The sequence below is a fragment of the Podarcis melisellensis genome (assembly GCF_964234715.1).
Source record: "Podarcis melisellensis genome assembly, chromosome: 5".
In the NCBI taxonomy this organism is placed as follows: Eukaryota; Metazoa; Chordata; class Lepidosauria; order Squamata; family Lacertidae; genus Podarcis; species Podarcis melisellensis.
Genome location: NC_138537.1, coordinates 27,768,344 through 27,783,680, shown reverse-complemented (window position 1 = coordinate 27,783,680; position 15,337 = coordinate 27,768,344). Strand labels below are relative to the sequence as shown.

At 43.1% G+C, this 15,337-nt stretch overlaps 1 protein-coding gene across 1 annotated transcript in view; it reads right to left on the bottom strand.

Moving 5' to 3' along the window:
• Positions 1–9,591, bottom strand: part of GK5 (glycerol kinase 5) — a 32,238-nt gene extending 22,647 nt beyond the window's left edge. Inside the window, exon 1 of the mRNA XM_081911118.1 lies at positions 9,275–9,591. Coding sequence (XP_081767244.1) covers positions 9,275–9,391 — 117 coding nt within the window. The 5' untranslated portion in view covers positions 9,392–9,591. The remainder of the gene's footprint in view (positions 1–9,274) is intronic.
• Positions 9,592–15,337: the final 5,746 nt, after the last annotated feature.

The window sequence follows — 15,337 nt, the reverse complement described above, 5'->3', positions numbered from 1 at the left end:
CAATGGGAGGTGGAGACGCTCCTTTAGGTATACTGAGTTTACCTCTTCTGTCCTCATTGATAGATCTCCCACAGCACAGGGCCTCTGTTTTATCTGCAATAAGTTTCAGCTTGTTTTCCTTCATCCATCCTAAAACTGTATCCAGGCACCTGTTCATGAGTTCTACAGTATCACTGGAATTTGTAGGTGGAAAAGAAGGATGGAGCAGTGTCTCATCAGTATGCTGATTGGCAGTGCAGCCCAAATATTCAGCTAGACTTCTCTCAGCAGTTTCATGCACAGTGGTGCCCCGCAAGACGAACGCCTTGCAAGACGAAAAACCATCTAGACGAAAGGGTTTTCCGTTTTTCGATGCGCTTCGCAAGACGAATTTCCCTATGGGCTTGCTTCGCAAGATGAAAACGTCTTGCGATTTTTTTTGCTCCCCCCCCCCTTTTCTAAGCCGCTAAGCTGCTAATAGCCTTTTAGCCGCTAAGCCGCTAAGCCTTTAATAGCCGCTAAGCCGCTAACAGCGCTAAGCCGCTAAGCCGCTAATAGGGTTGCTTTGCAAGACGAAAAAACCTCTAGGCGAAGAGACTCGCGGAACGGATTATTTTCATCTTGCGAGGCACCACTGTAGCCTGTTGGAAGAGCATTGAGAATAAGATGGAACTCCGAGGCACCCCACTAGCCAGAGACTGTGGGGTGGAACTGAACTCTCCTAGCACTACTTTTTGTGAATGGCTCTCCAAGAAGGATCAGAATTCAAAGCCCAGTTGAGACAGAAGGATAATGTGATCACAATACTAACAAAAGCCACTGGGAGGTCCAGCAAGACCAAGAAATTCCGACAATAAAGGCTGCCTGTGTGCTTCTTTTACATAATTTGCATCGTTTAAAAATACTCAAAGCAGTGTTACAAGAAGATAATTGTAGCGATTGGGAATCAATGTGGAATAGGTACATACATAAGATATGGGGTTTTGCAGTCCATGTACTGGGCAGAGTTGTCACACAAACTTTATGTTCATACTCCACAATGAAAAAAATAAGTTATGCAATTCTTATACATGCAGATTATTGGTTAACTTCTACATGGAGTGAATCTTGATTATTTTAATTATGCTTACCCCAACTTTCCTACCCTCAATGCAACTTAGCGTCTTTTTCGCTCTATAAGACGCACCAGACTATAAAACGCACCTAGTTTTTGGAGGAGGAAAACAAGAGGAAAAAAAATTCTGAATCCCAGAAGCCAGAACAGCAAGAGAGATGCAGCAATTCCTCTTGCTGTTCTGGCTTCTGGGATAGCTGCTCAGCCTGCATTTGCTCCATAAGACGCGCACACATTTCCCCTTACTTTTTAGGAGGGGAAAAGTGCGTCTTATCAAGCGAAAAATACAGTATATGTCAGTAAAATACAAATGACTGTATTTTAGCGTTGTATTTAAATTGTATTTGTTTTTAAGTTGTAATCATTTAACTTGTTTTTATTATTGCTTGTAAGCCGCTCTGAGCCCAGCCTTGGCTGGGGATGGCGGGGTATAAATAAAAATTATTATTATTATTTGTTTCTGTAGGGAATGAAGATCCAACGTACATCCTTTTTGCATATCAATGGGTGATGCAAATAAATCTGGATCAGGCTCAATTCCCTCAAATTTACAATGCTTCATTATCTTGGCTCAGAACAGAGTATAAAGCACCAAAGTGTTAGAAAGCTTTATTAAGATGTTTGGATAAGCTTTTGACTAGGCAGGAGAGAATCAAGTCATAATTGCAGCAATGTCAAGGAAATGTTGATGAACATTGATGAACTGCCCATAGATGAAGGGCAGTTCACAACATAAAAAAACAGCATAAAAACTCCTGTTAAATCTACAGGCATGAATTCCATAACTTCATATCAAATTAAATACAAAGAATATATGAAAGTGCCAGCAAATTGACAATCATTACAAACAACAAAAAGTCAGACTGTCCTATTAATTATTATGAAAACTTTTATACCATATTAGACCACTGCTATATATTAAATTAGTTCCAGTGTAGCTTTATCTGCTATAACAGTTTATGAGGTCCAGCTTTTGCTAAAGCCTTGAAAAATTCCAGAAAAGATTAAAGTTACAGTAGTGTATCTAATGGTAGTGTATCTAATGGCATCCTTTGTGCTGACAGAGGGCTCTTGAATCCTGTGGAGTTTTCTGTCAATAGGACAGGGAGAGAGGCAATTTTTGCCAGTTCCCCCTCTGCTCTGTAGGTCCTTATGCCCCTGCCCCAAATCTGCTCCAGAGTGTTGGAGGAACCTTTGGAATTGCCTGGGAGGTGGAGGGTGGTGACAGGAGGATGCAACTTGTACAAAGGTGGTTACACTGCCAGAGGGTCAACAATGGCCAAACTCAATAAGCAATGCAAGATTATGCTCACTTCTTGCTACATAAGAAGCTGCCTTATAGAGAGTCAGAACATTGGTCAGTATTGTCAGCAAAACAGTCTCCAGGGTTGTAGACAAAGGGCTTTTCCAGTCCTGCCTGGAGACTGACCCTGAACCTCTTGCACACAAAGCATTTTAAAGATATAGCTTTGCCCTACTGTAGCTTCCCTTACTGAATTCAATAATGTGACAACTGTTAGTGTTCCAGCTGAGCAGTCATTGTCTAGTTGGTGAAAAAACTAAGGATCAGAAATAGAAAATTTACGGATTTCCCAGTGCTCTTGGCTATAGGAATAAAAATGACTTGTTTCATACAATTATTGTAAGGATGAATGAGATAACGGATGAACTCAGTCCATTTGTCCCATCATTAATAGACAATCCACAATCCACAAATCTGCAATTGCCCTCCAGGAGCATCTGGGTCCGCCAGTCGATAGGTAACCTAATCCAAATGGCATGGAGATGCAAACTATATTGTTACATGCCACTCCAATCTCGGAGCTGTGTGAGATTTCAGGGGTTCCAGGCATCTTTATCCAGGCATTTCCTTTTTGGAAATGAGGCACAGCAGAGACTGTAGTGTCTCTATGATATATGGTTTATTTACACATATCTACAACCTGAGCCTACAACAAAGGCGTTCACAGCATTAACAGTGCAGGAGGCTTCTCCCATAGTCACAGCAGCCTTGAACTTAAGCAGACCACAACCACTGCTCTCAACCACTGATCTCTGACTCTCTCCTGCCTGCTGCTTACGATATCTGTTGCATAACTCCTAATTGCAACTCTGCAATTAAACTCTTCTGCAATTAAACTTTAACCTAATTAAACTCTGATATAAACATTGGCATTGTCTTTTAAACTAACTCTCAGTTGAAGTAAGGAGCCCACTCATTTGCAAATAAGATTTGCCCTGGATTTTTCAGTGTCCTAATTAATCCTTACCCCCCCCCCACCCGGGCTATCAACTCATGCAGGAAGGCTAGTGCTGACTTAAGTAGCTGTGGACACATCCAGTGGCTTAATTACCGTATTTTTCGCACCAAAGGATGCAGTTTTTCTGTCTTAAAAACTAAGGGGAAAAGTCTGTGCGTCCTATGGAGCGAATGCAGGGGGGGAGGCAAGCAGGAAAAGCCCCCAAGAGCCACACACAAGCTTCGTGCAGCTCTTGCGGGCTTTTCCCCAGGAGGGAGAAGGGACTGACACGGCCAGTCAGTCCCTTCTCCCTCCTCTAGAAAAGCCTTGCGCAATCTCTCCAGTCGTGGGAGGCTGGGCAAGGCTAAAGAGGAAGCCCGGGCAGCGAGCGGGATGGATCGCGCTCGCTGCCCGGGCTTCCTCTTTAGCCGTGCGCGCCTCTCCAGCTGCGGGATAATAATAATAATATTTTTCTCCTTGATTTCCCCCTCTAAAAACTAGGTGCGTCCTGCGGTCCGGTGCGTCCAATAGAGCGAAAAATACGGTAGCTCTTCACATATGTTAATTCCAGAGGGTTAGAGCACAGCTCTAGTACACAGCTCCAATACACACATGGGAGTAGCACAACTCTAGCACTCTAAGCCATAATTAAATTCTCCCCTGCCTTTCCCCGAAGCATTAATTACATTCTAACTATAGCTTGATCTGGAATTTAGGGAGTCTTGCACCCACCAACTTATAACAATGTGAACTAACACTTCCATCTAGGAGATGTCGATATCCAGCTGTTGAAAGCTATACAACTGTGCCAGCTTGATTATTCATACACTAGGCAGCCCTGTTCAGGGAAGTTTTTAACATTTAACGCTGTATTGTTTTTAATACTTGATTGGGAGCCGCCCTGAGTGGCTGGGGAAACTCAGCCAGATGGGTGGGGTATAAATAAATTATTATTATTATTATTATTATTATTATTATTATTATTATTATTAGTGTTTCCACACAAACCCAGGAGTTAAGAAAGTGAGCCCACGTGAAGCCACTCAATGGCAAACTCTTAAAGACCAATATAGAAATGTTTTTTTTAAATTGTATATACTAAGGTTTTACCTTTAAAAGTCTGAATTCCCTTGTTTCGAGAGTTAAATTCTGGCAAGCAATAGTCATGTTTGACTAAGTTTTGCTTAGAGTAGATCCACTGAAATTAATGGGCCTAACTTAGTCAGGAATTAAAGAACCTTTTAATGAGGGTGAAAGAAGAGAGCGCAAAATAAGGTCTGAAGCTCAACATGAAGATCATGGCCACTGGGCCCATCACCTCCTGGCAAATAGAAGGGGAAGAAATGGAGGCAGTGAGAGATTTTACTTTCTTGGGCTCCATGATCACTGCAGATGGTGACAGCAGTCACGAAATTAAAAGATTCCTGCTCCTTGGGAGAAAGGCGATGGCAAACCTAGATAGCATCTTAAAAAGCAGAGACATTATCTTGCCAACAAAGGTCCGTATAGTTAAAGCTGTGGTTTTCCCAGTAGTGATGTATGGAAGTGAGAGCTGGACCATAAAGAAGGCTGATCGCCAAAGAATTGATGCTTTTGAATTATGGTGCTGGAGGAGACTCTTGAGAGTCCCATGGACTGCAAGAAGATCAAACCTATCCATTCTTAAGGAAATCAGCCCTGAGTGCTCACTGGAAGGACAGATCGTGATGCTGAGGCTCCAATACTTTGGCCATCACATGAGAAGAGAAGACTCCCTGGAAAAGACCCTGATGTTGGGAAAGATGGAGGGCACAAGGAGAAGGGGACGACAGAAGACGAGATGGTTGGACAGTGTTCTCGAAGCTACCAGCATGAGTTTGACCAAACTGCGGGAGGCAGTGGAAGACAGGAGTGCCTGGCGTGCTCTGGTCCAGTACAAGTTGGTTGCATTTGGCTTTCAACATCCTACCTGATATTATTAGCTGTTCTCAGCCGGTCTGTGGGGCAAGACACCAGCAGAACTGTGTGGTTAATTTTGTAACCAGCCATTGTGTACCAGTTGAATTTCTTGTTTGCTCTGTACATTCCTCACTTCTATATAGGTCAGAAACATTTCCCCAGATGCAATCAAAAGCAGAACTCCCTAACTTTGTACTTGGCAGTGGTGTATGACACCTTAATCTCACTTGTGACCCAAACTTAATTTGAGCTACGGCTTTCTGACTAGAAACCTGTTTGCATACATTATTATTGAGGCCTGTTTGCTTACAAACCCAACTAAACTAACCTGTTCAGGTTGATACAGAGAGCAGTTTTACTTGCGCTGTATTGTCTCTGTGGGCCAGCTATCCTAAAGACATAGTGTGGTATTTACTCAGAGTATACCCTTTGAAATGAATGAACATGACTAAGTTGTTGTTGTTGTTTAGTCGTTTAGTCGTGTCCGACTCTTCGTGACCCCATGGACGAGAGCACGCCAGGCACTTCCAGTGAGTGCTCAGGGCTGATTTCCTTAAGAATGGATAGGTTTGATCTTCTTGCAGTCCATGGGACTCTCAAGAGTCTCCTCCAGCTGCATAATTCAAAAACATCAATTCTTCCGCGATCAGCCTTCTTTCTGGTCCAGCTCTCACTTCCATACATCACTACTAGGAAAACCACAGCTTTAACTATACGGACCTTTGTCTCTGCATTATCACCTTTGAGGTATAGTCACCTTAACAAAGCTATTTCTCTTCTTTGCTGGAGAGGGTGTGAAGAGGTTAGAACCACTATATGTATGTAGCAGGCAAGTGACTAATTACAGCCATTTTGGAAGAATGTTGTTGATTAACATTCTGATTACAAATAAAATTAGTACTGTTAACCAGCTCTAAAAGTGAAAATGACAATCAAAGAATTAGTTACTTTTCTTTTAGCAGCAGCTTGACAACTTCTTGTCCAAAATTGGGAATCTTTGGAACATTCACAAATGTCACAATGGAAACAAAAGATTAGGACTTTGGAATTACGTTTTCCCATAGGAATCTGTGTTCTGGGGTGAGTAGGAGAAATGTGTGAAGGGGGTGGTGGTGTTATGTTCTCATATTCCTTTCAAAAAAACAATAAATAGCATATATTTTAAAAAGAAAAAGAATCAACAGAGTCACATTCCCCTTGTCCCTCCCCCATTAAAAGTAACAGGTAAGGGGTGCCATAACTGCTTCTTAAGCTGAACTAAAATGTAGCTGGACGGCCTGCTTCTTTTAAGCACACCTGCTTGAGAAGTTTACTGAGAAGATATTTGCAACTGGACAGTAGTTCTCACAAAACTCTGGGCCCAAGTGGGGCTTCTTGAGAAGGGTCTTACCATAATTGCTTTCTTCATGCAGGTGGCACCACACCATCCCACAAAGAACCATTAACCCCCTGGACCCACCCAGATAGCCTCCAGTCGAGGGCACCTGTGTTAGGCCAAACTCCTTTAAGTGTGTTGTTGCAGGCATGTATAGAATTGCTACCTAATTTTCTAGCACAGCACTTTGTCTTCTTGTCATAGTCACACATGACTGCAATCCAAAGCAACAATGAATTCAGCAATAATTACTGTATTTCTGAGTAAACATGAACAGGACAACACTATTTAAAGGTATTTTGAATAAACGGAGACATAAGTAATCCTTCATAGGTAAAAGTAAAGGTAAAGGTACCCCTGCCCGTACGGGCCAGTCGTGACCGACTCTAGGGTTGCGCACTCATCTCACTCTATAGGCTGGGAGCCAGCGCCATCCGAAGACACTTCCGGGTCACGTGGCCAGCGTGACTAAGCTGCATCTGGCGAGCCAGCACCAGTGCCGCACACGGAAACGCCGTTTACCTTCCTGCTATACAGCGGTACCTATTTATCTACTTGCACTTAGGGGTGCTTTCGAACTGCTAGGTGGGCAGGAGCTGGGACCGAACGACGGGAGCTCACCCCGCCGCGGGGATTCGAACCACCAACCTTACGATCAGTAAGTCCTAGGCACTGAGGTTTTACCCACAGCGCCACCCGCGTCCCAGTCCTTCATAGAGGTAAACAAATGCACCCAGTTAATCACTGCAGTTTCTTCCTTCTGTCATTAAGCACTGAAGTTTAATCATGATAACATGCGTTGCAATTAAACTAGTTTGCAAATAATACAAGGCTGAAGCCCAAACTACACCACAAGTTATGTGAAGTACAGTGGTGCCTCGCAAGACGAAATTAATCCGTTCCGTGAGGCTCTTCGTATAGCGTTTTTTTCGTCTTGCGAAGCAAGCCCATTGACTGCTTAGCAGATTAGTGCTATTAGCGGCTTAGCGGCTTTTAGCGATCAGCTGTTAAGCAGCTTATCAGCGGATCAGCTGATAAGCGGCTTAGCGGCTTAGGAAAAGGGGGGGGGACTGCAGGAACTCGCAATACATTTTCGTCTTGCGAAGCAAGCCCATAGGGAAATTCGTTTTGCGAAGCGCCTCCAAAATGGAAAACCCTTTCGTCTAGCGGGTTTTCCGTCTTGCGAGGCGTTCGTCTTGCGGGGCACCACTGTATATACTTTAAAGGGCATGCTAACAATTGTCTCTATTTAACAAAAAGCAGCTCAGAGAAAGTTGTATCTGAGTTGGGTCACGCTGCAGAGAAACTTTCTTCCTTGTGCCACTTTCCTATCAAAAGTCCCCTCCCACAACTGATGTTTGCCCTTAAATATCAGCATCAAGTGATAAATTTCAGCAGGGAAACCCTCTCCCCATTAACCCAGCTTGACTACGCACAGCTGCTTTTGGTAAAAGAGAAGGGGTAACCGGAAGCACACATTTAATGCAACATGCAGTTTGACCCAATCAGATCACTCAAAGTGTCATTATCCTAGCACTATACTATAGTTCCTTGAACTGATAAATGTAAACTAGGACCATGCTGACAGAAGGTAAACATGCATTGCAACATGTCAGCTTACTGGTACTTGGAAACAGTTGCATCATCAAGCACCAAGGTGCATGTACAGACAAAATGTGCACAGCCTGTTCTATAACCAATTAATCTGCAATCTCTGAGCTTTGTCGCTTAGTCCTCTGAAACATCCCAAACTTTCCAAACCCAAGTCTGCTTCTGCCTTCCAAATTCAGCTTGTGTGATTTATTTTACAGACATTGGGGGGCGGGAACTAACAGCAAAGAACAATAATCCTTATACCGCGGATTGCGCAAACCAGTTCATTAAAACACACTAACAAATGTTTTCCAAGGAAAAGCTTCCTGCTCTCCAACACATTGGCTCAGGAACACAGTGCTACGCTTCATTAGGTTCTTTGTAGTAAACAATTATTATTATTTTGCGCAATTCCTATAGTAGGCTCCAATACCCACAGGGTCTCCCCCATTCTTCCCTTCCCGTTGATCTAGGAATCAAGAAGGTTGCTATGTTACCAGCATTTAACACCTCTGTACATGATGCTCTCATGTGCCTATGCGCAGCGGAAGGCTGACGCATTCATACTACACAGCAACCAGAGCCTGCAACAAAATGTTGCGGTACATGAGCCAGTTTGACTAATGAGTGACTGGTGGAAGCATCAGGGAACTAACAGAGCAGGAGCCAGGCTTTGTTTTGTCTTTGGGATGGAGGGGAGAAGAGAGAAAAGAAAAGAACAGGAAGGAGAAACACAGAAAGGATAGCTCAGCTGATAGAGCAGGAGACTCATCCTTCATGCAAAAGGATTCCTGCATTGCGGGGGGCTAGACTAGATGGCCCCCAGTGGTCCCTTCCAGCTCTAGGACCCTGGGTACAATCCTAGCCATATTACTCCCAGGTAAGTGGTTAAAGAGGCTGCACTCTTACGTCTGTGTTTGTCCACAGGAGCAAAGTAGGGCTTATTTCTAGGCAGACACGCGTTAAAATCGAGCTGTACCTTCTGACGCGGCTTGTATCCCCCCTCCCGCCCTTCCTCCCCACCACAGCTCCCACCTGCATAGCTTTGGCTCCCTTGAGCACCGCCGCCTTGTCGTAAACATGGCACCGTATCACCGTGCTGCCCACGTCCACACCCAAGATATACTTCTCCGCGGTTGCAGGCGAGGCCATGGCGGCGGCGTCCTGCTCTTCCGAGTCTCGCTGCCGTCGCCCCTCAAGAACCGGGCGCCCGAGCTCCGCAAAGGCACCCAGGCGCTTTTAAAAGCTCCCCGGGAGGAGGAAGGAGAGGGACGCAGCCGCCGCGCCGACGGCGGGCGAGAGAGCAACGCCTCTCCATGCAGGGCGGGACTCCGGGGAGGAGAAAGCGGCCAAGGTGGAGGCGGCAGCGGCGGCCGGCTTTGAATGCCAGCAGTGATTGCGAAGGAGAGGAAGGCGGGTAGGTGTGGGAGGGGGCGGCGTGGCGAAAGCGAAGCGGAGCGCCGCCTTCCTGGTGCGCCGGAGGGCGCGAAGGTGCCTTTGCAGAGGAGGCCCGGCCTGTTTTGAAACGCCAGCTCCCCACACACCAAGGGGTTGAAGGGCCAGGGGTTGCAGTTTCCCGCCCCACTTTCTCGTGGTTTCCAGGGCAAGCAGTTAAATCCCAGAGGGTCAGGTGCCAACTTGGATAAGATATTGGGTGGGGGCAGGTATAATAATAATAATATTTTATTATTTGTACCCTCCTCATCTGGCTGGGTTTTCCCAGCCACACTTCCAACAAAGATTAAGAATAAGTTAAAATGTCACACATTAAAAACTTCCCTGAATAGGGAAGCCCCACCCCACATAATCACAAAATGTGGTACACTATATGAAGGGCAATGCCTAACAACTTTGGACGGGGGCTCTCCTAGGAGTTGGCTCCTATGTCCAGCGTCTTGGTCTGGCAGTGGCCACCCAATTGCTTCTGGGAAACCCATGAGCAGGACCTGAGGAGGAGCACATTCTCCCCTCCTACTGCCTCCGGCTTTGCATGACTAGTATGAGGTCATTTGCAGCCTTGCCCTCCCTGAATTTGCCTCATCCTCTCTCAGAGCCGTCCAAGTTGATGGCCATCACTGACCTCCATATGCAAGTGGGTTCCGTGCGCTGTGTGAAGCTGTTCTTGTTTTTATTCTGCCCTCAATCTTCCAATCTTCATTAGATGTCCAGGAGTGTTATAAGAGGGGGAGAAAAAAAACTTCGCTCTAGCCCCTTCCTCCATGTCATACAAAATTTTAATCATGCCACCCCTCTACTCACCTTTTCTCTAAACTTGCAGTGCAGTTTCCAGTGTAAAGCCGGAAAACAGCGGGGCCCTTTGCAAACAAAACTGATATCCGAAAATTGTAGAATGTGCTAGGCTGTAGTGATCAGGTGGGATTGCTATGAGGAATTACAACAAATATAGAGTAAGCCATCCGTGTCAGCAATGAAAGCATTGCGTTGACTGGGTTTAAACTATTTTGATATGATTCTTGATCAATCCACACCTCTGCATCCCTGTTCCATTTCTCATTCTTGACCAGTCACATACACTGCCAGTTGCTTTGCCAGGTAGGCATCCTGGGGCATCAAAGACAGTGGGCAGCTTCTTTGAAGTTGCCTTTCTGATATGTTAATCCCAGGATGTTAATCTTAGGGCCAGAAAACAGATCTCACATGAAGGTGATAAACACTGCTGTCCTCCTCGCCTTCCTTATCATGTATATTGCTTGTTTATGATCTCAGGGGTTGCCAAATGTTCGACAGTGGAATTTGCTGCCAAGGAGTGTGGTGGAGTCTCCTTCTTTGGAGGTCTTTAAGCAGAGGCTTGACAACCATATGTCAGGAGTGCTCTGAGGGTGTTTCCTGCTTGGCAGGGGGTTGGACTTGATGGCCCTTGTGGTCTTTTCCAACTCTATGATTCTATGATTCTAAATGCTCTCCTTTGTAGTTCTGTTCTTTGTTTACCCCATGCTTAATTAGTTTGTAGTTTAACTTTGTTCCCACCTGGGGTTTGTTGAAATGCTCAGAAGAAATCTGATTGGTTCTTACGAACACTCTGTAAAAAGCTCTTTTGTGAATAAAACGACCTGGGCCAGGGGCTGGAGAGACAGAGAGATTATTATACGCACCCTTCCCAGAGTCTTGCTGGTTCAAGCCTGTGTGTGTATTCTTATTAATCAGAGTTCAATCCTTCCTTTACTTTGTGAATGCCTCACTAGACAGTTGAGAACATTCCTGCTTTGCGGGGGGTTGGACTGGATGACCCTTGGGGTCCCCGCCAACTCTACAATTCTATGATTCTTTCAGTTGCAAAACAATATACTAAAACAGCTTCTGAACACAGTGACAAATTAGTGTATCATGAAAGACAGAAGGAACTCGATTGCCTATTGCAGATAAATGAAACTTTGTTACAAACATACTGCCTTCCAAACACATTGTTTTTTCTCTTAGGCAAACTCAAAGTTGAGATATTGTGTACTCTGGATTCCCTCTGAAGCAATCAACATCATAGTCAAAATGTGTTTGGCAATTCAAAGTTTTATTATCTGCAATAGAGTGTTGTTACTTTATCTTCTGCCTTACAATATACATTGCGTGCGCACGCACGCACACACACACACAGTGTAAAATCTGCAGTTTTTGAGAGTGCTATCTGCACTTTTTGGTGTTGGTCAGGAGACGTTACTCTTTGACTCAGGCTACTAAGATGTTTACAATATTTCAGAGGTGTTTTTACAGAGCACTTATAGTATTTTAAACATTTACTAAGCATTTGGACAGAAAGCTGATCGCAGGCATTCCAGCTTCCACCTGATATATCTGATTTGGGGCATTAAATACTGGATTAGTCAAATTGCAAATAGCATAGCCTGGATCCAGCCCTTCTCTCTCTCTCCCCCTCCTGGGGCTGCATCCATAAACTGCTCTTATGCATACAAGCCCTGCATACTCAGACCACGTCCATTTGTTTGCCCTAACATTGGTCACATTTTGAGTGGTAATTCAAGGCATATTATCCCCACTCTCTTACATCTCTCCTACAAGGAAGCAGTTTTAGTGTGAATGAACTGAATTGTACCTCTCCTGCCACTCTCTAGAAAACAAATGGCCAATCTTAACCTTAATCCAAGATTGCATCATGACTATGCAAACTTAAGTTTCATGACTTATCTTAAGAACAAATTACCACAAACCCACACAACCAAATAGAACATGCAGATTAAGCCATGTCTGACATAATTCTTCCAATGAGAAATAAACATACCGAAACTCAAAAAATTAGTTTACATTTTTATTCCAAGCAGACAAGGCCAAGTCTTTTATAAAATTATTGTATTAAAGTTCTCCAGAGTATTTAATCCATATGATTTATTCCTTCAGGGTATATTGTACATTTATATTTAAAAATACTTTTGCACAGCTACATGCTAGAATTCTGAAATGCACAACACTATACACAAAAATACACTCCATATTAATCATGCCAGTTTTAAACATTTCACTTTGGCAGATAGACAAAAGTTCTTTTTAAAAAAGAAACTATAAAAATGTGCACAAAAAGTCTTCCCTTTCAGATCTTAATAAAATACTGCTCTGTACAAGATCTTAATGAAAATTTCCAGCATTTACAAAATACATTTGAGAGAAATAAGCCATATAACTTTATTTTAAAAAACAAGCAAAAATTCTATAAGCCAATTATTTATGTTTTAGAGATTATGTATCTAAAAACTGGGCAGTGGATATAAAGAAACTGATACTAATCCTGCAGATTAACAGAGAGAATAGAAAACAATGAAACAGGTACAATGACGAGTATAGATCGGAACCAGGCTGATGAAAATTGGATGGGCATTTTTATTAGAATGGAAAACAAAGAAGCCCTGTTCAATAGGTAACAACAAACAGAGAATTTTGCTGGTTCTAAGATACACATAAATCTTCAGGGTGTCTATTTCTATTATGCTGGCAGCAGGGTCCATAAAAAGTCTTACAGAATTTAGCATGTTAGAAGCAATTCCAGTGCCTGGATTAAGGGTCAGGTAACCATATATATATATACCCCAAAGATGTAAACAAATGAAAATTTTATGTTGTTTAAGAGACTCGATAGTAAAAGAAATCAGTTCTCACTTCCATGGGAGTCCACCTTATTCATTCTCTAGAGACTGAAGTCAAGTTACCAGGCAATATGATCTGAGAAATAATTTAAACTATGCCAGTGAGAACAGTATGACAGACCTTGTCAAGGGAAATATGACCAGACTGTCCTGAGTTTAAGTGCTTTAAGTCCCATTAAGCATGTATTTTCACTCTTAAATGGAAAGCAGTGAGGAAAGCACTTTTCACCTTAACAGGACCACTTCACATGCAGCAAAGCAACAATGCCCTAAAACAAAGGAATGCAACCCAGCGGAGAGGAACCTGTGGCTCCAATGTACAACCAGAAGCCTTAAAGCAAGCAAGGAAAATCAGGTTTCACTTCTACAAACCATCAGTGATAAAGTCAAAGCCTGGTGGATCATCTGTTGCAGCCGAGTTCTGTAAAACTCGCTGGTACCATTAGCTGATAGATGATAAGAGCTGAAGCCTGCTTATCAGCTGCATGAGTAAGTTCCCCAATACCTACAGACAACAGCTGATGGGCATGAAGTTGAAGCCACAGGCACTTTAAAGCATTATACAAGGCTCTTTGCAAGCTCTGTGTGGTACGCTGAACATCCAATCTCCTGATGTCAGATGACTGACACCTGTCAAGTTTTGCTTCCTGGACTAGGATTTGGCCTGTGGAGCCAAAAGGTTCCCCACTGCTGCACAGTACTACTAGAACATGAAAATAAATCTGCATGACAAAAAAAATAACAATTCCATACTATATAGTTTGAAGAGTGTTACCAAGTTGGGTTTTTTGTGTGCCTTGGATACAGTGAAATTTTAGATTTAAATAGCTCCATGATACATAGAAGTGGAGCTAAGATTGCACCTAGGGCACTGTTGCAACATTATTTTCCTATATAGAGGTTAATCTATGTTATTTGAGGCAGGGGGTGGGGGAGTAACGTGTGACCCACAACAGCTTAGCTAGTTTCTCTTTTAAGAAATTGTGGCATTTAAAAAATAAGTGATAAACAGTATCTTTCAGGCAAGTATTTTACATATCTCAGATTATGAAACATGAATTTGTGCTGAAGAAGAAAGTGGATCACAGGAAGGCAGCACAGTAGAACTAAAACAGCACAGCAGAATGAATGTTTGAGTCTGAATACGAATTAGACTAGGTTGTCTAGCTTACACATATACTAATTTGGAATATTTGGGAAGATTTGCCATTATTTCTGAAACTGTACTATTTAAGGAATCATGCTTTGGTGACACCAGATCCAAGGAGTATATACTATTTCAGAACAATGAAAGTGCTTTTAAAAAGCAGAGCCAGATCTGTTGTGGAGGCTGCACATTAGTAGAGAAGCGTACAGGAGTCATTCCCAAAACTACAACTTGTTACAGTGATGAGGTACCAACATGGTGTTCTTCAGATGTTGTTAGACTGCAGTTCCCATCATCTCTCACCACTGGCCATGCTGGCTGGGGCTAATAGAAGCTGGAGTCCAGCAACATCTAGAAAGCACAACATTTTGTCGACTCCTGCTGCAAATGCCTGAAGCATTTGTTTGCTCTGGCTTCCTCTGTCAGTGGCTCATTTGTGGTGGCATTTAGTTAAAGATAGTTTATTACAATAGTCCAAGTTATTAAGCTGCTTTGGCATAACTCCTGGAAATGAACCTTACATAAAGTCAACTGGCAATGCCACAACAGTTAAAATCTATGCACACTGTATCAGATCAAAAAACCTGAAAAATCTAAAAATAAAGTATACCAGTTACATATAAATAAATTGCTTTTAGAAGTTATTATATCATTAAAAACAAGACATCGAGAATTATGCTTTGCATTCGTTGAGGACTTTTATATGTTGGTTTAAACAAAGCTATTCTCAATTAAGACGGCCAAGTCAGTATTATTGCTCCACTTCTGGGACAGTACACAAACCCCACTTTTCAGACTGAGGCATGATGGACAGGGTTGTTACTTTAACTCAAGAGTTTCTTG